Below are 23,874 nucleotides of genomic sequence, written 5' to 3' on the forward strand. Positions count from 1 at the left end.
CTGCTACTGAGTCACAGCAGCTCCACAGCCCAATGTCAACATCTTAATTTAGCTTACAAGGGAATCATTGTTTTGGCTCAACTGAGTTGGGAAGGTTGAAATATAGAGACTCATCTCCATCAGAGGTTAACAATAAATATCATCTTGAAGGCAGGTGATGCCTAAATAGGCATAAGAGAACCCAGCATAATTTCCAAGCAAACTAATAACGTTCTTCACATCAGCTAATGTTAATGTTTATGAGGCTGTAAGAATGAAACCACTGCTTCCTAAAAGAAGAACATGGTTGCCATCCTGTAGGAAGATAATGCAAACGAAACCAGAGTACTTATAAAGAATATGAAAAAACTAAGTATGACGAACTTTAATAAAATTTCAATGGATTGTCCTTGTAATATAACACGGTGGTGTCTGCTTCATAGGTTGGCTCACATACTTAACTGAACATTCTTAGATACAGCAAGCTGTAGCATATCCTGCAGAACATGCTCTGCAGGGATTGGCAGACTTAAAATATATGAAAAATATTTTGTGGATTTACTGCAATAACTATAAAAGGGATGATAAAGAATTTCTTCAATTCAATTTAATTTTTCTGGCTATTAACCTTGCACCACGTATAGTCTGAAATCTCACAAAAAGTACATCAAATGAAACCAACTCAACATCCCACAGTAAAAAGAAACTTCCCCAAGATGATTTACAGAACAGATAACCAGACACTGGAAGCGGTGAGTTCAGTGTTGAGTGTGTTTTACTTTGTCACTACCTTATATATAATGGCCGTGTGTATTTCTGTTACTTTTGTACAATTGAGTTCTCTATTTCTTTTCTCTCGTTCTTTTACACTTGAATCTCTGTTTCCAGGTATTGCCTACATTCATTAGCGCTTTGAAGTTTGTTCTTTAGGCATTAAAGTCTGAAACCATGGACAAATTTTTAAGAGATTTAATCTACACAACTCTTCATTCAGAGAGCAATTAAATTCAAAACAATAAAACCAATCTTAGATTTACCTTTATTCCTTTAACCTGTTTACTTTTTCTTTTATAAGGGCATTTAAAACAAAGTAATGTAGGGCCACAAGTAAAGGGGAAGATTGTTTTTCTACATTTACATGTATCTATTCTAAATTCAGTTTGAATTTGTAGTTTTTATGATTCTTCAAAGTGGACCTGCTCTATTAACGTTGCTGCAGGAATCTGAGCTTGAAAAGTCCTTAAAACTCACCAAGAAACAAAATAATCAGTCAAGACATTTTACAAATATTTTAATGTAAATTTCCATCGGAATGTACACCAATATGTGGTAATAAATAGTTCATTGCAATTATACAGCCTAAATAATACATCACATAAAAACTGATAAAGCAACTACTCAAGATTTCTCAGCAGGTTTGAAGAGGTGACTGAGCAGAGCTGTCAGGTGGACTGGGAGGAAATGCTACTGTGTCTTTTGCTCAAAGAGGATCTAGTACATGAAAAAAAATAATTTCTCTTCGTGACGTTAATTTATGTGGATTGAGCAAAAATAAATCTTATAAAAAAAGAACAGAGGCCTTAGTTATCATAAAAAATGTATGATTTTGATGTTCGTGTCACACATAGGCCGTCAGGTCTCAAGAGACACAGTGTTGAAAATACTTTCTCAACATAATTAATCTGGGATATGTCCAAAAGTACTTCAGTGCCACATAAAAACACAAAAGGCCCATCCGAAAAGTACTTTAATAGACATGAGATAGTTACTGTGGACTTTGATCCTCAGACAAAGTCATATGCACAATCTCAGTGACCGATGTTTGTCATGTTCTGACAGCAGTGCTTCTTTTAAATCTAAACTTTTTGACATCGCATAACATTTGTTTTGTTGTCAAAATGCAACTGTTGTACTGTCCATAATTTACTAAACATTTTTATTCTGACCAGCAGCAGTTCCACCAAAGCATATGGCTTTCTCACAAGTTAAAGCAGTAAAACGTACAAAACTTCATCTATCACAAGAACCATTACAAATGAAAAACAGACTCAACTGAAACCCTTTTGCTATTAAATATACTTTAGAAGCTTCATTTGTCCTATAGGTCATTTTGTGAGCATGCAAACTGCTCTGAATTCAGAAGACATCACATTTTACAACACAGAAGACTGTCAAGTATTTACTCTAATTCCATTTCAAGTGCATCCTGTCAATTTTAAGGCCTGAGGTGAGCTTTGATTCCTTGACCTAAACCTCACTGAAGAACTCGACTCTTCTCGTTGCCCTCCAGAGGGGCCCCTGGTGTGTGGTTCCTAATATAACTTGATGATATGAGCTCAATAAGGGGAGGTGCTTTGGGCCAAGTGTTTTCATTATCCATGATCAGACTCTCTGGAGGCCATGGATTTTGTAAACATGGTAGTTAGATAAAAAGAAACTCGGGAAGGGGTCAGGTAACATAACCGACAGGTCAGAGAAGAGACAAGAAGTCATCTAGCTCCTTGAAGCAGCCCAGCTCCAGCCCAACATGCTCATTATGGTTCCTCCAGCGTGATGCAGTCACTTTTGAAGGTCACCTCGGCGCTTGCCCGTTGACTTGGCTCCTGCCCCAGTGAACATTCGGCAGTGTCAGACACCTCCTGAAGTGCTCGAGCTGGGCCTGCAGTCTGTCCCGCTCCTCCCTCACTTTCTGCCTCTGACTCACCAGCTCCTAGTGAAGGAAGGACAAACACGGCTCTCATTACATTAGAGAAGCAACTCTGTGAACTGAACAAATCACTGACACACACATATCTACATACAGACTCTTAATACTTTACACTGATAACACACAAAAGTGCAACAATAGATGCATGCATCATCAGCTGCAAGTTCTCACCCCCACAGTGAGAGAAAGCTGCTCAGCAGTTCTAGTCAGGTTGTAATTCTGAGCTTCAAGTCTTTTACACTGACTTTGAAGAACCTGCCGCTCTATGCTCCAGTCTGTAAAGAGAAAAACGAAACTTCAACTATACAACCTCGGGTACCTTGGATCTTTGATATGACAGCATAATAAGCCTTAAAGGCTTTAGTATTTGTGAAGTAAGGATGTGTTAAAAGGTTGCAAGCAGTAATAACCTATCTGTGGCAAATAACTGTCTTGGAATCTTCATTTAGGATTAATCCAGATTAGTTGGTCACAGAGGGTGAAGCAATGGCTAGAGAGGGATCAAGACCAAAGAGTATTCCTACCATCTCGAAATGCTATTGTATAAATCTGTAACCTGCCATCACATTTAACATGAGCAGGTCTTTAAAAGGAAAACAATGATTATTTACACAGGAAATGGATGTTGGAGGAGGTGCGCCACCAGTGATCTTCCTGTATGAACCAGGTTCTGAGAATGGTAAATCTCCAGCATTTCGATCAGATTAACCGCCTAATATAAAAGTAAAGCTTTTGCCAAGAAATTATTCATCGGATAAAATGGCGGCCTGAGGCAAACATGACCACAGTTAAAAGGTTTATACAATTTTGTTTGCAATAACTGTTATTTTGCATTTTGGTGATTGTAGTTGTTTTATGAATAAGGCATGCGTTTTACTTCTAATCATCAAATCTGTGCGATTTTTTTGTTAAATATGTTATAATCAGGAGCCAGTAGAGCTTTAATTTATTCATTTTTATTTCATAACTTATGGCTGAATAGAAGCTGTTTCTTCTTGACTGATTTCACAGTGACTCACACATTAATGTACGTTCTTATGGTCTTGGCCACTCTTAGACTGGCCTTCCAGGATCATCAAATCTGGAGGTATCCTAAATAAAGATGCATGGAGAGTTACCTACTTTCTTATAACCTTTTGATATACCTTCAAAAGGTCTGAAAAAGTAATTTAATGACTAATCAGACAAAAGAAACATCTTAAACTGTTTTCACAACAGGGAGGATGCAGGTAATTTCACACCTTCACCAAAATGGAGCCGAATTTAAAACGTTTGTTCCAAAAGTGATCTTCATTATTCTCAGAAAATATTATTTCTAATCTAAAGATATCCATATGTTGAAGTCTGTTATTATATTTATAGAATTATTTATAGAATCAAAGTAAATGAGAAACGTTTTAATCACTTGATTTACCGTCCACGTACTCCTGGTACGCCTCAAAAACAGCTTCAATGCCCTGCCACTTCCTTGGAGCTTCTTCCTGTTCTTCATCATCCGAATCTACCTCTTCATCATCGGACAGGTGCTCCCGCAGAGCCGAAGCATCTTGGCATGCTGCAGACAAGTGGAAATGGTGGCCGTTGAGGTGTGAATGCCGAGCGGTGTGGGTGACGTGTGAAGTTTTCAGATGAGGGCTGTTTTGAGGCAGCGAGCGTTCAGGTTTTCCACCAGCTTCTGTGGCACAGTTAGAAAGTCCTGAGAAGCAAACTGAGAGTCAGTCTTCAGTGTCAAAAGATTTATTGACAAAATTTATTGCTGTCTTAAAGGTTATAGCTATGCACATTTGAGACATTGTAACAGATTTTTTGGTGAAATTTATATCCCAAACCAAAAGCATAAAAGCAACATTAGGGAGTGTATAAATTGGGTGAAGACTGTATTGTGAAATAGGCTGAATGGTTTTTCATAAAATCTTGTATGTGTATTTTATAGCAATGCCAAATGTTGACAACTTCAGTTTGGTAATTACGGCTTAAAATGGGTGTGGTTGATGAATAAAGGAATAAAAACCTTAATCTGACCTTTTACCATTGATAAACAACCCCTAAATCACCACTTTGGCTCAATGAGCTCAAATTTTCAGGATAATGTGATACTCTAACTCTATGTTGAAGTCCATCACTCTACTTTTTTAGAAGTTTATAATTCAGGAATGTGCTTGGGTCTATTAATCTCTTTTGATCACAATTGCTCAAGCCTCTTTAAGACACCTTACCTTCCACTTTTCAGTTTCATTCAAACTGATGCTTCAGTTTATTGGTTGGTACTATATTACTTGTTGATCGTGGTTATTAGTGATGATTAACCTTTTTATTTTCCCAAATATTTTTTTTAATCAAAGATCATGAATGAAGTTTGTATACCACACTAATAAATATATCACTGTTTCTATTTTAAATATGGCTCAGTACTGCCAATACGTTTTAATAATACATTGTAATGGCTGTCCTCCACAGTGGAGAGTCCCATCAGATTAAAATTACTCATTATAAATTATAGTCCTGGCAGAGGTAGGTTTAAAATAATCTTTTAATTTAAAAACAGGTTTCTTAGACTCGAGGTGATATTAACATTTTGGAGACGTCCAGCCAGAGTCCTGACTTGAATCTGAGAATCTGTGGAGGGAGCTAAAGATTAGGGTAATGGCAGGGAGGCCGTTCAACCTCAATGACTTAAAGATATTTTCAAATAATTATAGAGTATGGTATAAATAATTGTAGACCTTCCATTTTACATAGTTATCTTTTTAGATAATATCACAGCAGCTTGAACACTTGGAGAAGCTAAAACACTATGTCAATGGCTCACAAGTGGCTTTTTAAAGCAATGTGAATCTACTGAGTAAGAAAAAACAACATTCTGAAACACAGTTTTTTCTATCTTTGACTGAACATTTCTTGATATTCAGGGTGCAGTGAGTCCAAAAACGTCACAATGCAATTCTGATGACATACATTACAGACCAAACGTTTGGACACACCTTCTCATTCAAAGGGTTGTCTTTATTTTCCTGACTATGAATATTGTAGCTTCACACTGAAGGCATCAAAACTATGAATTAACACATGTGGAATTATATACTAAACAAAAAAGTGTGAAACAACTGAAAATATGTCTTATATTCTAGGTTCTTCAAAGTAGCCACCTTTTGCTTTGATTACTGCTCCGCACACTCTTGGCATTTTGTTGATGAGCTTCAAGAGGTAGTCACCTGAAATGGTTTTCCAACAGTCTTGAAGGAGTTCCAAGAGATGCTTAGCACTTGTTGGCCCTTTTGCCTTCACTCTGCGGTCCAGCTCACCCCAAACCATCTCGATTTGGTTCAGGTCCGGTGACTGTGGAGGCCAGGTCATCCCCCCCATCACCCCATCACTTTCCTTCTTGGTCAAATAGCCCTTACACAGCTTGGAGGTGTATTTGGGGTCATTGTCCTGTTGAAAAATAAATGATGGTCCAACTAAACGCAAACCGGATGGAATAGCATGCCGCTGCAAGATGCTGTGGTAGCCATGCTGGTTCGGTATGCCTTCAATTTTGAATAAATCCCCAACAGTGTCACCAGCAAAGCACCCCCACACCATCACACCTCCTCCTCCATGCTTCACGGTGGGAACCAGGCATGTAGAGTCCATCTGTTCACCTCTTCTGCGCCGCACAAAGACACGGTGGTTGGAACCAAAGATCTCAAACTTGGACTCATCAAACCAAAGCACAGATTTCCACTGGTCTAATGTCCATTCCTTGTGTTCTTTAGCCCAAACAAGTCTCTTCTGCTTGTTGCCTGTCCTCAACAGTGGTTTCCTAGCAGCTATTTTACCATGAAGGCCTGATTCACACAGTCTCCTCTTAACAGTTGTTCTAGAGATGTGTCTGCTGCTAGAACTCTGTGTGGCATTGACCTGTTCTCTAATCTGAGCTGCTGTTAACCTGCGATTTCTGAGGCTGGTGACTCGGATGAACTTATCATCCGCAGCAGAGGTGACTCTTGGTCTTCCTTTCCTGGGGCGGCCCTCATGTGAGCCAGTTTCTTTGTAGCGCTTGATGGTTTTTGCGACTACACTTGGGGACACTTTCAAAGTTTTCCCAATTGTTCAGACTGACTGACCTTCATTTCTTGAAGTAATAATGGCCACTCGTTTTTCTTTACTTAGCTGCTTTTTTCTTGCCATAATACAAATTCTAACAGTCTATTCAGTAGGACTATCAGCTGTGTACTGTATCCACCTCCTGCACAACACAACTGATGGTCCCAACCCCATTTATATGGCTTGAAATCCCACTTATTAAACCTGACAGGGCACACCTGTGAAGTGAAAACCATTTCAGGTGACTACCTCTTGAAGCTCATCAACAGAATGCCAAGAGTGTGCAGAGCAGTAATCAAAGCAAAAGGTGGCTACTTTGAAGAACCTAGAATATAAGACATATTTTCAGTTGTTTCATGCTTTTTTGTTCAGTATATAATTCCACATGTGTTAATTCATAGTTTTGATGCCTTCAGTGTGAAGCTACAATATTCATTGTCAGGAAAACAAAGACAACTCTTTAAATGAGAAGGTGTGTCCAAACCTTTGGTCTGTAATGTATGTATCTATTTTCAGCAGCTCTGCCATTACAGATGAAGAACAACTTAATTTTGACCGTAAGGTTATTCATGTAGCAACCACTAGATGGCAGAACACTTTGTTTTTTAACATGTAGCATGAAAGACATATGGCTCACCTTTGCTCTGCACTGTGCTCTGTGTGGACTGCAGCACTGCCTGGTGGAAGCGCTGAGCAAAAGCATCGGGTGTGAACCGCTCCCAGGGCCGGCTCCGTCCGTTCAACATGGGACCAGGCTCCTTCTTCTGATGGGCAGTGCCGTTCTGAAGGACTTGGAGCTTCCTGTTTGACTGAGTCTCTGTTGTTTCAGACTTTCCATGATGGGGGGCTAATGGTGGGGGGATGCAGGAAACCTGGGAGTCCATGGAGGGTTTGAGAGTGTCATTCTGCTTGTGTTTCTGTGAGCAGGGAGGGGAGGGACTGGGGGACTCCAGGTACAGGTGTCCATTTGGCTGAGGCTGCAGAGGAGCTGTGGAGTGGTCCCCTAAAATCAAAAAAGACTCTGTTAAACAAAATGTTTTCCAACCGCAGAATCATGTTTTGTCCAGATTTGTGGTGTACTTGTCTGTGGCTCACCAGTTAAGAGAGCAGCAGGCCTTCTACACAGCGGCAGAGGATTATATTTGAGTGTGTCTAATGTCACAGTCTTCCTCTGAATAGCCCTCAGCAGCTCATCTGTCCTTTCCTTATCTACAGAGAAAAAGACAGAATGAGAACACCCATCATTCATTCATTAAAAAAAAGAGAGTTAAAGGGCAGACTGGCCCAAAGTGATGGAAAATGTCACTGAATGGTTTATCTGAGTCAGTGTAGCAGAGAGGCCATTAAAAGTAAAATTTAACCTAGGCTTATAATTTCCCATATGTTACCAGCTGCGTCCAAATTACAGTTTCTATGATAACTGTTCACTTTCTATGTTTTCACCATCAAAACATGTTTTATATACAATTACCTCATCAGAAAGGTGCATTGGTAACAGAAAAATATGAATCGGTGAAAACAGGAAGCTCATTTTAATGAAACAGGGCTGTAGATATTTATGGTATTTCTTACTAACCTACATTCATTTATCATTATTCACATGTTTTATGGTGAGGAGCACAATTAACCATTGTGCCTGGGTGTTGGGGGCGGTGGCAAGGGGCTACGGGCACCATAGGTAAATTACAGCATAGATTTGTTTGTTTATTTGTTCTGTTAAGTGTTTATTTGTGAAAATTATACTCTAAATTATCAAAGGGTACAAAAATTAGTAGATTGACTGAAATGTGAAGTTCTCCAAGTAAAAATATTATTTTAGATAGCTGAAATGTTATAAATTTGAAGCTTTGAATGTTTTACGAGTAAAAATAGAATTATCGATGTCTGCGATAGATATCCTGTCAAGGAATAAAATGTTAAAAGTGTATGGATTCACCATTCAGTATTTTGTGGCTGACTTCCAATCTCAGGTTTTTGTAAAGCTTTAAAACGCTGATAGCCAATTTGAGCCTATTCTGAATATAAGAAGACATAAGAAAAGCATTATGGAGCTGACAATTTATCAGGTCTTTTGCATCATACATTAGGAAGTAGCACCGTTACCTGGCTACCACTACTAAAACCACATCTCTATGTGTATGACAGAGAAAATGTGGATCCATAGCATAACTAAGGCTATGTTCACACTGTAGGCACATCCAGCCCAAATCTAATCTTTTCACCTGCAGAAAAATCTGTATTGTGCCACCTTTAATTGTGGTACTTAATCGGATATGTATCCCTAACGTATCCGCAGTCAGAAAGCTCATGTCGCATTTAATCCGACTTACTTACAGAAGTAGAAGTAACTTCTCCACAAAAGGTCATTATTAATAGCTGTGCCCTCTTTTTCCTTACCTTTATTCATCTTATGATGTGGTCATAATATTGTTGGACCCCATTGCTCAACAATAAATAATAACAAAGAGTTGATGAACAGTGTGTTGCTGTGTGACATCTACATTCTCCCTCTGCATATGCAGGTCACTTTGGGGTCATGAATCATTCCGACTGAAGTAGTTTAAACAACCATGCATAAAACAAATAGTATTTGAGAAAAAATTCAGAATTGAGCATAAAGACCTGCAGTGCAAACGTAGCCTAAGATTTTTAAAAGGCTGCCAACATTCCCAAATCGTGCATGATCGGTAAAGGACAGATGTTAAAAGCTCAAAATTATAAAACAGAGCAAGTTTAGCTGTACTCTGTTCAACCTTCCTGTATCTGCTGAAAGTCGGGCTCCCTCTCGTCCTTTCACAGCCCGAATGAACTCACGGACTCAAAAAGAAACTGATTTTTGAGTTTCACTGATCAGAGCCGATTCAGGTGAAAAGCCAATTTCTAGGGGCATCTCCAGTTCAATTTTTGTTTATAAATTTCCGTTTTAATTTCACTTTGGACCTGTAAGAATGACATTTTGACAAGAAGAACTGCTTGCATTAATGTCTAAAAGGTATTATGAGATATAACTGTTTGACTATGGTACAACAACCAGGTAAACATTAAGATTCAAACATTCAAAAATAGTTGGATTCATTTGTAAATTGACAAAATCTATTATGACAATTTATAATTTTTAAAGTAGCTTTAAGGACAGGTATCTGTTAATGGGAAAGTCAAACAATCAGAAAAATCTAATATATATGCTGAAACCTTTGCATATTATTTTGCAGACAAGAAGTTCTGGTAGCAATTAGGAACAATTTGCCTCAAGCAAGTCTTCGTCAAGTATGAAAAATAATGACAAAAGAAGGGAAGTGAAGGGCACTATGCTCGTGTTTTTCCTCAGGCCCCAGTATGACCTGTTTATAGGACACCATATGTTATCAAGATGTGAATTAAAGTTGCCTTTTGTTGGCAGAAGTAGAAAACCCTGCTACAAGCTCATGTTCTGATTCTTTCCAAATGTATTTTCTTCTCACCCTGCCTACGTCTTTCAGAACAAACACAAAAACTGAGAAAAAGTAAATGTGTTTTTCCAAGAGGAATCATAAGAACAACTACAGGGTCTCGCATAGGGTGTGTGCAGCTACTAAACAGGTTATTACCTTTCCTCTGCTGAGGGCTGACATGGCTGAGGTTGAACATAAGGAGGAAGTCTTTTTTCTCCTCCAGCTCAGGGGTGCTGTCCATCTGCTCAGCAGAATACTGGGTGGTTAGAGAAGCTGTGGGTGTTGAAAGTGAACAGATCTTTCTTTTGCTCTGAACTGCTGGTGGGGAGAGGCTTCGCTCTCTCATCATTCTCCTCCTCTTCCTCCTCTTCTCAGTCAGAATTTCCTTACGATGGGTCAGTGTGGTGAGACCGCACAAACGCAAAAAATCCAGTTTCTTTGAAAAGAGGAATATGAACAGGTAAATGTACGTGCATTTCCTTGAAGAACTATTCATACACCTTGAACGTTTTGAGAGTTTATCATATGACAACCACAAATCTCAGTGTATCTAACATTTTAGACAAGGATCTTAGACAAACACAAACTAGTGAGAAAAAAAAAACAGTAAAAGAAAAATACATTAAAGTTTGTAGTTGTAACTTGACAAAATGTGAAAAGGATGGAGGGGTATACATTTCAAGGAACTGTAAAACATGAAACCAGAAAATCCAGATCTACGATGTTTACACACCTCAGAGGACATGTCCAGTTTGAGAGGGGGCTGTTCTGTCACCCTCCTCAGATGGGTTTTTACCTCCTCCTCATCGCTCTCATCATATGACTCATCTAGGTCATAGTAATAACCTGGTAAAAGTAGAACAAGAGAGAGGTTATTATTCATTATTTTAAAAAAAACAGCAGGCATAAGAGCCATATAATAGACACGATTCAGATTCCCAGCAGCCATCATGCACCTCTCACCTCCTTCTCTGGCCTCATTCCTTCTCTTCTCCTCCAGGTCAAGCTTACTAAGCAGCCGCCGGTGCTGCTGGAGAACCTCATCGTAAACCAACATGTTGTCCGGCGCTTGCGTCTGCCGCTCCCTGATCAGGGACGGAGGGCCTGCCTGGTACTGAAACCCCTGGTCAGGCGGGGCAGATGGAGGCATAAACGGTTTGTGGTGATTATTGGCATGATGCCGGGGGTACAAGGTGTGGAGGGCTCGGTCCGACTCAGTCCTGCTCCATGACTCCTGTAAACCTGTCCCTCTCAGAGGGGGACACCTCTCTGGGCTTTTGGAAGTCTTCTTGCTTCCATCTTCTCCCCAGCTCATCAGAGGCCTGTCGGTCCGGGTCAGTCCTGGTGGTGGTCGAGTTGGTGGTGTAGGAGGGTTGAATTTTCTGCGGGAGTCTGCGGGTGTATCCACGAGGGAAGCTGGGTTCCAAAGTGTTGTTGGAGGAGCAGGGGGATGATAGGGACCTTTAGGGGAGATGAGCGGCGGTGGAGCTCCAAGGGGTATGTCTTTGCTTCCTGGGTTCTGATAGACTGAATTGATTCTGTTTGGTATCAAGAAGAAAAAAGACATTTAGATAACTGTGCAATTCCAGTTTCAGAGACAAATTCCTGTGAGATTTTCACCTGTGGCTGTCTCTTCTCATTTCCACACCTTTCCCAGGAGACCTGAGGCCCACCTCCAGGGGACAATCCCTGTCCTGTCCATGTGCTTGTTGCCGTGCCAGCCACACTTCTTCGCTCGCCCTCTGAGTCATCATGGCAGCTGCCAGAGCTTCATGGATCCCTCCAGAGGCAGCAGCACGATGCTTCCCTAAGTGAGCGGGCAGCAGGCTGGGCACCGGCGGTGGGACAGATGCTCTGGAGGAGGAAAGTCCAGGATGCAGGGGTACAGGTTTTGGTGTTGGGAAACTTAGCTGGTCTGGGTCTTTGGTTTTATCTGGAAAAATAAGATAGTGGTGAATCTATAAATGAGGGTTGCATGGTGGTGCAGATGGTAGCACTGTTGCCATGCAGCAGGAAGGGTCTGGGTTCAACTCCTGGCCAGGGCTCTTTTTGCATGGAGTTTGCATGTTCTCCCCGTACATGCGTGGGTTCTCTCCAGGTACTCTGGCTTCCTCCCACAGTCCAAAAACATGACTGTTAGGTTAACTGGTCTCTCTAAATTGCCCTTTGGTGTGAACAAGAGTTTGAGTGGTTGTTTGTCCTGTGTGTGTCTGTGTTGCCCTGCGATGGACTGGCGACCTGTCCAGGGTGTACCCCACCTCCCGCCCATAGACAGCTTGAGATAGGCACCAGCCTCCCCACGACCCACTACGGAAGAAGCGGTAGAAGCTGACTGACTGACTGACGTTGCCAGTATTCATTTACTCATCAAAACCACATTATTAAGCCAACCACATCCAAGACATCAGATGTATAAATTCCAGCAGCTAGGCATGCAGGCTGCTTCTTCAAAAATGTCTGAAAGAATGTGTCAATCCCATGAGCTCAGTAAATTCTAGTTTGGTACTGTAATGGGAGCCTACCGGTGCAATATATCTAGTCAAGGGATTTTCCTGCTATTATATATTCCACAGTCCGCTGCTAGTGATATTATAACAAAGTGGAGGCTTCATTAAATGCAATGCAAAGCGTTGGATGCAGTGGCGTAAATATCCCCCCATCTGGACTGGACTGAGAAAACATGCAGTGCTTTCCATGTTGTTCAGGGTTCTTTTTTTTTTTTTTTGACCTCCTGCATGAGTCATTAATGTGCTTTTGGAGTGATCTTCTAACTCTTGAGAAGGCTCCCCTCTGTTGTTTTCTCCATTTGTGGATAATGGCTCTTGCTGTGGTTCGCTGGAGTACCAAAGCCTCAGAAATGGCTCGCTAACTCTTTCCAAACTGATAGAACTCAACAACTATGTTTTTCATCTGTAGTTTATCAACTTCTTTTGATCGGGGCATGATATGTTGTTCTTGGCGATCCTTTAGCCTACTTCGTGCTGTACAACTGGTTCAGTTAAAATAAATTCTTTGATTCTACAGGTCTTGTAGTGAAGCAACCAATTACTTCACATTGTGATACATTTTTTTTACTGGCTACCCAAAAGTGAAATCATTATTTGAAAACAGGTTTTTATATAAAAATTATATGAATATTTAATTTTATTTACTAAAATTTGTTTGATGATCTCAAATCGATAATCACTCTCCTTGAAAACCATTCTGGATGCAACCTTAACCACTCACCAAAGTCTGTTGTGATCAATTATCAGCCACTGACCCATATATTTAGAGAATAACTGTAAGTTATAATGTGCCTTAGCTCAGTGAAAATAAGCAGTACAATAAGAAAAGTCTCCATGTTCACAAAAATGTTTTTCTGTATCGACCCGTATAATGCCCTTTGGTAATGGCTGCACAAGTTTTGATTTTCTCTAATGACATTTTTTGTTGAAGTGGAGAAAAAATATGCAAAAGCCTATATACAACTGAAATGGTAGACCAATTAATCATGTAATGCCAAGGTATGGGGTGTGTGTTGGTGTGTATGTACCCAGCCTGGTAGGAGTCAGCCTCTCTCCAGGTCTGGCCCTGTCCTCCGGCGGTGCCGCCCTCCGGGCCTGCAGGTCAGCCAGGTAGTGACTTTCGGCTGCCCGGACCATCTGCTGCTGTCTGTCCCTCTGCCTCTCCTTCTGTCTGTCCAGCTCCCTCTCCCGCTCCTCCTCCCGCTCTCGCTCCAGACTGGCCTCGCGCTCCCTTTCTTTCTCTCGCTCGCGCTCCTGCTCTCTCTCGCGCTGGCGGAGCTCGTTCTCCATCTGCAGCCTGTGAAGAAGGTTGACAATGACACACACACAAATCACATACACAAGAAGAGAAGGTGAGAGATGCAACACCCGACATGAGGCAGATATTAACCACACACTGGTGAATCTCTCACAAACATTTGTGACAAAGCATCCGCTGAAACCCCCACGGATGTGCACGCGCAATTTCCATTTACCACAAGGAAAATAATCCATACACAGCATGACTGAGCAAGAGCAGATGAACACTTAATAGGTATCCACAGGAATATGACAAAAAAAACAACAAACATACAAGAGAACGCATTTAGCAACAATCAATAGCAAGCAAAAAAAACTGCAAGATATGCAGGAGCTATTACAGGGACGATAAATACCATCCATTTCAAACACAAACACTTTCCCCCTGTGGATGATGCTGCAAGGAAACAATGTCAAACTGGAAAATGAGCTCAAAGCTCACAGAGTGAAAATGGCACAGAGGGAGTAAAACATATTTCTGTGTGTGACAGCAGGAGATTTTATGCATGCACAGATGTATATATGCATTTGTATAGGAGTACAGATGGTGTGTGTGAAGGGCTGTGTATGTGCGATGAGCTTTTAGGAGGCACTGTGGGGTGTGTGCTAAAAATATCATACACACTCAGCAACCTGTGCTTACACTGCAGAGAAAAATTACAAAGCCCTGCAGCCAGAGCAAGAAAGGAAGAAAGACGTGTTACCTCTCAGAGAAAGCTGTGTGATTAATTTCTCCTGGGTAGCGGCCTCCAGGTAGGTGCAACTGCAGGGCCGAAGGGTGAAGGGGAGGGAAGGCGCCTCCTGCAGGAACAGAGTAGAACTGCGATCGCAATGCAGAAAGACAAAAGGATTCCTCCATCCTGCTGAGATATATAAAAAAAGAAACATTAGTGCACTGTGTAGAATCCCAGGCACTGACCTTTAAAATGTATTGATGAATAGTTAGAAGATGCCTCTCCTTTTGGCAAAATGCAGTTCACCATTTAGATGATCTTCTAGAGTGTGTAATGGTTTTTAAAATAGAAGGCAGCTGTATTTCTAAATGTCTTTTATTTATTTAAATTGAGAGTTTTAGGACTCAATGGCAAGACTATGTTTTCAGACAAACTGTGAACCGTTGCCTGTGCTTTGATTTGAACTACAGAAAGTGGATCAGCTTGCAATGCAGCACCTCAGGGGGCTCTGAAAATCTCAGAGTGCTTGTTTTTAGCAAAGATTACAAACTAAAACATTCATTCATTTATCTTCTATACCGCTTATTCCATAGTGGTCAAACATTCTTTGAATATTTTGACTAAATCATCCAAACTGTCAATGTGAATCATATTAATATTTGTTATTAAAACAAATCAGTTAATGAGAGCAGTGGTTCCAAAAGCTAGAGTTTGGATTTTTACAAAAATCTGCAAAATCTGGATAAACTTAGTATCCTTCAATCACAGTTGCTTCAAAATGATCTAAACAATAGTGTTAAATGGCTGTTTTGTTGTTTTCTTTACTTTCTTTAATTGTTAGTATTTTAAAAGATTCACAGTTGTCCACGACATGGTTGTCCTCGAAACCCGATTAGGATTTACAAGATATTTCATTAATGTTTGTATTCAGTTGTGACTGATTAGACTTTAATCATGTGTCAGAGATGGAAAACCTGTATGATGATTCATGATTGTGTAATTTGGAGGTGTGGGTCTCACAAACTTGGTGTCTTTAATTAAATATTTCTAGTTTTTAGCCCTATTCAATTCTTTTAATCAACCTTGGCACCTTCCTTGCCCATTATACTACCATCACCATGGGTCACTGTGGGGATGGTTTGTTTGGGGCGATGTGTAGGTTTTTTTTCACCCCACACAGTGTCGGCCCTTATTCACTTTTTTCTTCATGTATGCCATAATTGCACATCTTCCTCAAATGTCAAAGTTTATAGTTACCTTTGTAAAGACAGAGGGTGATGCATGTAGGCAGGGTGATAGTAAGCAGCTGCAGCGGCTGCATGGGCGGCTACAGCAGGGTCGAGACTCAGGGGCAGAGAGGTTAGTCTGAGATCATCCGCGGTGGTGAAGGGCCGGAGAGCTCTCAGGTATTCTTCTGGAACAGCACCCGAGGGAACCACGGCATGCATCTGCCCTGGCAAACTACAGAACAAGCTTTTAATGCATGCTGTAGGGAAATTAACATACCTTCAATCTAGTAACATATGTGGGCTGCGTTTACCTTATGCTTTGTATGCGGGGGTCTTGCATGATACTGCTGTGAGTGCGGCCAAAGGACTGAGCCAGCGAATGAGGTGGGGCCACAGGCGGTGTCCTCTTATCCTGCTGCAACTGGGCGCTCTCAGCTCCTTCCCGCTTCCTACTTAGTCCCTGAACACTCGACTCAACCTGACAAGGACACAGAGGAAGTGTGAAAGGGATTACTGTGTGTATTCACTAGATACGGGGATGTGTTTGTGTTGGATCTAAGGTGAGGAGAAAAAAGGGACAAAAAGTCAGTTTGAGAAGCTGAGTAAAAACCTCCGAGCTGCACCCAGAGGACTCAGTGGAGCTGAGAAGTGGGTCTCATAAGTCACAACGGGTCAAAATCAAAGTGGAAAGATGATCTTAAAATCTCCCCAACTGCTCTATCTTTCTTTACTCACCATCCTCAAGCTATCTGCTCTGATGATTTGGACACCAGTGTCGGGATTCAGCAATTTTTTTGTTCTGTTTTTTAATCTATGATTTTTGTTTGCTGAAGATGAATTGATTTCCAACTTTTTTACTTTTATTCTTGAAGTTCCTTTTTTTAGTTAGTTTCTAGATCATTTTTAGTATCTTTCCCGCCACGATTCCCATTGTCCTTTACAATATATCCAGTCTTTGTCCCTGTTTTGTGTGTTTGGTCATGATGCCACGGTTCATTTTATTATGTTTCCCTGTCACTGTCCACTTTGCATTTTGGGATTTATGTTCCGTGCAATTACTGCCTCTGCTTTATCTTTTGCCTTGTTTTATAAAGGTTATTTAACGTTAAATGCCTTCTTCCTGAGGCTCAGTTTGTGTTTGGGCTGCAAAGTGCACACAGCGTGACGAAAATGTTTTTCATCATCAAGCTTATAAAGAAATAAGACCCCATAATTATCTGAAAAGGGGGACATTGCCTTGCTCAAGTATTCATACTCTTTAGAATTTTTGACCTTTCTCATTGCAATCACAGCAGCATATATTTTGGTCTATCTATCTATCTATCTATCAGGTTTCTAGCTCAAGCTCAGTCAGATTGGATAGAGAGTGTCTGTGATTACTAATCAAGTCAGCCAGTCATTTTCTACTGCTTATTCCATAGTGGGTCGCAGGGGAGCTGGTGCCTATCTCCAGCAGTCTATGGGCGAGAGGCAGGGTACACCCTGGACAGGTCACCAGTCCATCGTAGGGCAACACACATACAACCAAGCACACACTCATTCATACACCTAAGGTCAATTTAGAGTGACCAATTAACCTAACAGGCATGTCTTTGGACTGTGGGAGGAAGCCGGAGTACCCGGTGAGAACCCACGCATGCACGGGGAGAACATGCAAACTCCATGCAGAAAGACCCCAGGCCGGGAATCGAACCCAGGACCTTCTTGCTGCAAGGCAACAGTGCTACCAACTGCGCCACCGTGCAGGGCTACTAATCAAGTCTTGCAAAAAATTATCAGCTGGATTTAGGTCTGAACTTTGACTAGAGCATTCTAACATATGGATATGCTTTGATATAAACTACACCATTGCAGCTCTCACTGTATGTTTGGGGTCATTGTTCTGCTTAAAGATGATCGGACCAATTACCATGTCTCTGCTGATGAAAGGAGTCCCCATAGCATGATGCCGCTACCGCCTTGTTTCCTTCTGGGAGTGGTGTGTCCAGGAAGATATCATTTTCCTTCTACTTTAGTTATATACTACTTTTGTGTTGTTTTATCACAAACAATGCATTGTAGTTTGGAATGTGACAGAAAGGTGTGTAAAGGTTTAAGGGGTATAAATACTTTTGTCGTTATTTTGTAGGTACTGTAATTTGAAAAAAACTTAAACAGGTAACTGAAAAACTGATCTCTACATCCCAGGTTTAGGTCTTTTACAGATCTATAGTTTTGTACTGGAAAATAATAATCATCATCTTTATTAGTCATTGCAATTGTAGATTCCAGCAAAATTTGTCTTCTGCATTTAACCCATCCCTCAGGGAGCAGTGGGTGGCTGCACAGCACCCAGGAAGCTCAGGGACCCAGAGTGGCAGTTTGTGGGATTTGAAATAGGGTACTTGCAGCGTTCCCAGAATGCAAGTGCTCCGCTCTAACCACTAGGCTGCCTCTCCTCTACCAAGATAAACTGATATTACAAAGTTCCAAGTCAGTGTCCATGTCTTTATTTCTTTCACTAAAACAACAAAACAAGAAAGGTCTTCTTGGACATTAAACATTTTGGGTGCATTAAAAGATAAAACAGTCTGGGAACTTTAAGCATGGTAATGAGTGTGAGACAAACATGTCCTCTAACGTGTCATATCTTGTTACCACAGCAGCACCCTGCCACACCGGTTGAGGGCTGATCGTGGCCAAACCACAAGCAAATGACCTATCTGCACAGCGCCTGGTCTGCTACTTGTTTTCTACGACACAGGATTTGCAGTGAAATACCTCTGCTTTAAATATTTTTGAATAGTTTTGGATATGTCATTCATGGAAAGCAGATGGAAACCATCTCTCAAACATCTTCCTGCAATCTCCACTGGATCAAGTTAAAGAAGAGGGACTGGGAAGAAGTGAACTTTTGTGCTGTGTGAAAAATTATACTGCTATAAAATTAATCAGTTTCAGATAATATTTAATCAATGAGTAAGTCTTGTAATCTATTATCAATCTGAGTCTTTGCCTTCCCATAAACAATTCCTACCACGCATTTAAAAAGAGCTTTCTTTATATTTCATAGTCCTACAATTTATATTCAAATCAGATATAATGTGCATGTCAGCTGAAGAATGTGAGAAAACCACCATAAGCAACTAATAAAATCAAATATGTATATACACATATTTACTGAGGAATATAAGAAATAAATTACCTGAATATTCAGAAATCATTGCTCAACCAGTTAAGCTCTACTGGTTATTCAGACTTCATCAGACGGGCTTTTTTCCTCCTAGCATCCAATCAGACATGTCACTCACGCCTTGCCTGCTTTCATTGCAGGCATCAGGAAAACCAAAAGTATCCAGATCGCACTGGGTCAACAGTTAGTCTCCATAATAGGAAACTCATGACAGGCATAGTCTCACAGTAACAGAGGAAGAATAAAAGGAAATTTGCTGGCAGACAAGCAAGTGATCTCGACAAAAACAAAGCAAACGGTTTTTCCAAAACAGTCTTATTTTTGCCTTGGTAATCAATCCAATTGTGATACAACTGGCTTGGTTGGATCAAAATTTCGTACTCCCAGATGAGTCATTAGATTCCCAGCCAGACAAGGTGTCTCACACGCTCAGGAGATTCTAGTCATAGAGAGGTTTCTGGTCACTGCCAGTCAGAGGGAAACATGACCGGGGATGATGAGTAAAAACATTATATTAATCCTTGAGTGACAAACCCTTCACTAACCTTTAAAAAGGAGATATTTTTCTCACCACAAGAAAATTGTCCAAGATTGATAAGCACAAAAATACACTGCTCAAAAAAATAAAGGGAACATTTAAACAACACAATATAACTCTAAGTAAATCAAACTTCTGTGAAATCAAACTGTCCACTTAGGAAGCAACACTGATTGACAATCAATTTCACAGCTGTTGTTCAAATAGAATAGACAACAGGGGGAAATCTTTGGTGATTAGCAAAACACACTCAGTAAAGGAGTGGTTCTGCAGGTGGGGACCACAGACCACTTCTCAGTATCTATGCTTTCTGGCTGATGTTTTGGTCACTTTTGAATGTTGGTGGTGCTTTCACACTCGTGGTAGCATGGGACGGACTCTACAACCCACACAAGTGGCTCAGGTAGTGCAGCTCATCCAGGATGGCACATCAATGCGAGCTTTGGCAAGAAGGTTTGCTGTGACTGTCAGTGTAATGCCCAGAGCCTGGAGGTGCTACCAGGAGACAGGCCAGTACACCAGGAGACGTGGAGGAGGCCGTAGGAGGGCAACAACCCAGCAGCAGGACCACTACCTCCGCCTTTGTGCAAGAAGGAACAGGAGGAGAACTGCCAGAGCCCTGCAAAATGACCTCCAGCAGGCCACAAATGTGCATGTGTCTGCACAAACGGTTAGAAACCAACTCCATGAGGATGGTATGAGGGCCCGACATCCACAAATGGGGGTAATGCTCACAGCCCAACACCGTGCAGGACGCTTGGCATTTGCCAGAGAACACCAGGATTGACAAATTCACCAATGGCGCCCTGTGCTCTTCACAGATGAAAGCAGGTTCACACTGAACACATGTGACAGACGTGACAGAGTCTGGAGACACCGTGGAGAGCGATCTGCTGCCTGCAACATCCTTCAGCATGACCGGTTTGGCAGTGGGTTAGTAATGGTGTGGGAAGGCATTTTTTTGGAGTGTCGCATGGCCCTCCATGTGCTCACCAGAGGTAGCCTGACTGCCATTAGGTACCGAGATGAGATCCTCAGACCCCTTGTGAGATCATATGCTGGTGCTGTTGGCCCTGGGTTCCTCCTAATGCAGGACAATGCTAGACTTCATGTGGCTGGAGTGTGTCAGCCGTTCCTGGAAGATGAAGACATTGAAGCTATGGACTGGCCCGCCCGTTACCCAGACCTGAATCCGATTGAGCACATCTGGGACATCATGTCTCGCTCCATCCACCAACGTCACGTTGCACCACAGACTGTCCAGGAGTTGGTGGATGCTTTAGTCCAGATCTGGGAGGAGATCCCTCAGGAGACCATCCGCCGTCTCATCAGGAGCATGTCCAGGTGTTGTAGGGAGATCATACAGACACGTGGAGGTCACACACAATACTGAGCCTCATTTTGACTTGTTTTAAGGACATTACATTAAAGTTGGATCAGCCTGGAGTGTGTTTTTCAACTTTAATTTTGTGTGTGACTCCAAATCCAGGCCTCCATTGGTTAATAAATTTGATTTCCATTGATGATTTTTGTGTGATTTTGTTGTCGGCATATTCAACCTGGTGCAGAACAAGGTATTCGATGAGAATATTTCATTCATTCAGATCTAGGATGTTATTTGAGTGTTCCCTTTATTTTTTGAGCAGTGTACATTCAAACATGAAAACCATCTAAGTAAAAATAGTCATGCATAAGAAGGAAAGAAATCATTCAAGGAACAGATTCAAACGAATAATTAAACTTATCAAATGATTTAATCTATCAAGATATCTCAGAAAGGAAGTCTGTGTGCAAGATTCAATTTTCAAGGTAATTTTATTTGTACAAGTAGGTAGATTTGTTTTTGTTTATCCAAACGTCCAAGGTCTGCAGGTTTACACGCATACAGTGTTTCTTCAAACTGGAATTCAGGAGGTAACATTCTGTGCATGACCTGGGAAACCCAAATGGGTTAAATGTCACATCTAGAGAAGGTTGTATATGCTACAGGACAAACAGAGATATGCTAGTGTGGACAGCAGCAATAAACGTCTGATCTCAGAGACGACTGGCGGCCTTCGTAATAAGCCAAAACAACTAACACAATCTGTTTCTTTAGATGGTTTTGCATGCGAGCAGCAAAGTAGCTCATTCTTCTTCCCCTCCCCTTCTTTCTCAACCTCCTACTCTCTGTTTTGCTGCCTCCCTCTTTCCTTCTCTCTCTGAAATTCTGAAAGGGAGCCCCAGGCAGGCAAAGCCACAGAGTGCTCTTTGTAGAGGGGGGAAAAAGGCTGCTCTGATCCAGGGGGAAGCGGCTACTGTGGGGGCTGACCTCGACATTGTGTGAGGGGGGCCTGGTTCCCTGCACCAGCTTAAATACACTCACACACACAGACCCCTCTTCATGCACTGAGTCTTTTGTGGGGAAGGGTCAAGTACACGTCCACACACACACACACACACACACACACATAAGCATGCATACACACACAAACTCCGCAGGAAGCAGAGCACAATAGGTGCTGTGGTCTGCAGCATTGTATGTTTCTTTACAAAGCCCTCGTGTGTTCCTGAAGAAGACACGGACTGATTAGTGAGAGGAGAAGGTGGTATGAAGTGGCAATAAAGCATTAAAGCATCAAAATGAAATAGCGAGACAAAACAGAGTGAGAAAAGAATTGACAAATGAGGAAGAAAGTGGTAGGATGGCTGTTTTCAACTCAGGGAGTTTCTTTAATGGAGGATGAAATGATGCAGAGAGGCAGACCACTCATCTGTTCTGAGAGAAGAAACTAAAAGTACAACGGATAAAAGCAGGTGTCTCATCTCAGACTCTTCTACAACACCAGCAGACATCCGAGGAACAGCATCTCTTACCTGACGGCCGTCAGCCCTCCACTGGCCGTTGCTGGTCTTGGTGGGGGCAATTGTGACAACGGGAGGGTTGTTTGGCAGACTGTTGCCCCTGCTCTGGCCCAAGAGGGGCCCTAATGAGCCCCGCTTAGGGGTTGCGACCGGCGAGGGATGGCTGGTGCCTGGTGAAGACACTGGAGACGATTCACCGCTGAAGGCAGAAACTGAGAGGCAGAGAGAGATGGATCAGAATCAAATCATTTCAGAATTAAAAATAAATACATTTGTGTGTGTGAGATGACATGTGTGTCTAACATGAAGGATATATATGAGGAAGAAAAGGCCTAAACATGAAAAAATGTTTTGTAAAAGACTGGGCTGTGACACTGTGAAGGAAGGTGTTAAATGTGATAAAGAGAGAGTATAACAGTCACTGGCATTCATGTAATATCACACACACACACAAATGCTCAGAGTTAAAGGGAGACGGAAGATGGAGAGGAAGTTCAGCACTGACTTCCTATAATTGGCTGTAATTAGATTGTCATAATGAGAAGATTAATGGAAATGAATAAAGGAAAAGACAGAGTGGGAGAGGTCAGAGTAGGTCAGCTCTTCTTCAACACCTTCATCAGGACGTGAGTGAGCTGAAAGAGCACAGACACATAAACGATAAAATAATTCATATTACCATACCACACTCATAAACATTACTCAGTCGTTATCATTTGTTAAAACACGATTACCCTTCTTTGCTTTGCAGGAAATGATTTGTAAAAAAATTCAAACCCTTCTTATCCTAAGCTATGCTAACTTTGCAACTATAAGCAAAAAGAAAAAGTCCTTCCAATCTCACCATCTGCTACATCTTAACGTGTACAATGTAAAATACAGGTGGCTAGTTGGGTTATGCATGCAATTGCACCATAGCCGGCTCATGATATAAGCAAACAAAGCTGCTAGTAGGGCCAGCCACTGGCCAGCGAGGGGCTGCCAAGAGTGCTTCACTTCAAACAGAAAAAGTTTTCAAAACATACAATATTGTATCCAGAATTATCCTTCTTTTAAATGTACTCTGAAGGTTTCTAAAAGATTAAATACAATTCTTTTACGTTTAAAAGCTTGGTATTTTATTCACTTAAAGAACTGACAATTGTACTTGTGTACATACAGAAGGAAACTAGGATCCTAGATGTCATTTCATAATTTTATGCCGGTAGTTACTAAAGTTTTTAATGCACTCTGTCTCTGCACATTAAAATCTCAATAACTATCTGTCAATTTTCAACTCAGCAACAGGGTTTTACTGAGAATATTATATTATAGTTTTTAAAGAGAAATTGGAATCAATCAGCAGGTCAAACCATGTAAATCAAATGGGCAACAAAACAACATTAGTGCTGCTTTAGTAGAGGATAAC

The 23,874-nt window shown here is 41.3% G+C and overlaps 1 protein-coding gene across 7 annotated transcripts in view; it reads right to left on the reverse strand.

Annotated features, from left to right (window-relative positions):
* Positions 1-1,255: 1,255 nt before the first annotated feature.
* Positions 1,256-23,874, reverse strand: part of LOC124859245 (genetic suppressor element 1-like) — a 54,042-nt gene continuing 31,423 nt past the window's right edge. For 5 of the 7 annotated variants that reach the window (XM_047351915.1, XM_047351971.1, XM_047351962.1 and 2 more), the window contains 14 exons: positions 22,479-22,678; positions 16,224-16,390; positions 15,941-16,144; positions 14,714-14,872; positions 13,739-14,007; positions 11,824-12,136; positions 11,167-11,741; positions 10,937-11,049; positions 10,360-10,639; positions 7,868-7,981; positions 7,410-7,775; positions 4,092-4,382; positions 2,858-2,961; positions 1,256-2,689 (listed from right to left, as the gene is read on the reverse strand). In XM_047351915.1, coding sequence (XP_047207871.1) covers positions 2,552-2,689; positions 2,858-2,961; positions 4,092-4,382; positions 7,410-7,775; positions 7,868-7,981; positions 10,360-10,639; positions 10,937-11,049; positions 11,167-11,741; positions 11,824-12,136; positions 13,739-14,007; positions 14,714-14,872; positions 15,941-16,144; positions 16,224-16,390; positions 22,479-22,678 — 3,293 coding nt within the window. In that variant the 3' untranslated portion in view covers positions 1,256-2,551. The remainder of the gene's footprint in view (positions 2,690-2,857; positions 2,962-4,091; positions 4,383-7,409; positions 7,776-7,867; positions 7,982-10,359; positions 10,640-10,936; positions 11,050-11,166; positions 11,742-11,823; positions 12,137-13,738; positions 14,008-14,713; positions 14,873-15,940; positions 16,145-16,223; positions 16,391-22,478; positions 22,679-23,874) is intronic. The other 2 variants (XM_047351925.1, XM_047351933.1) reach the window with 2 other exon arrangements.

This window comes from Girardinichthys multiradiatus, chromosome 2, assembly GCF_021462225.1.
Source record: "Girardinichthys multiradiatus isolate DD_20200921_A chromosome 2, DD_fGirMul_XY1, whole genome shotgun sequence".
NCBI classification, from domain to species: domain Eukaryota; kingdom Metazoa; phylum Chordata; class Actinopteri; order Cyprinodontiformes; family Goodeidae; genus Girardinichthys; species Girardinichthys multiradiatus.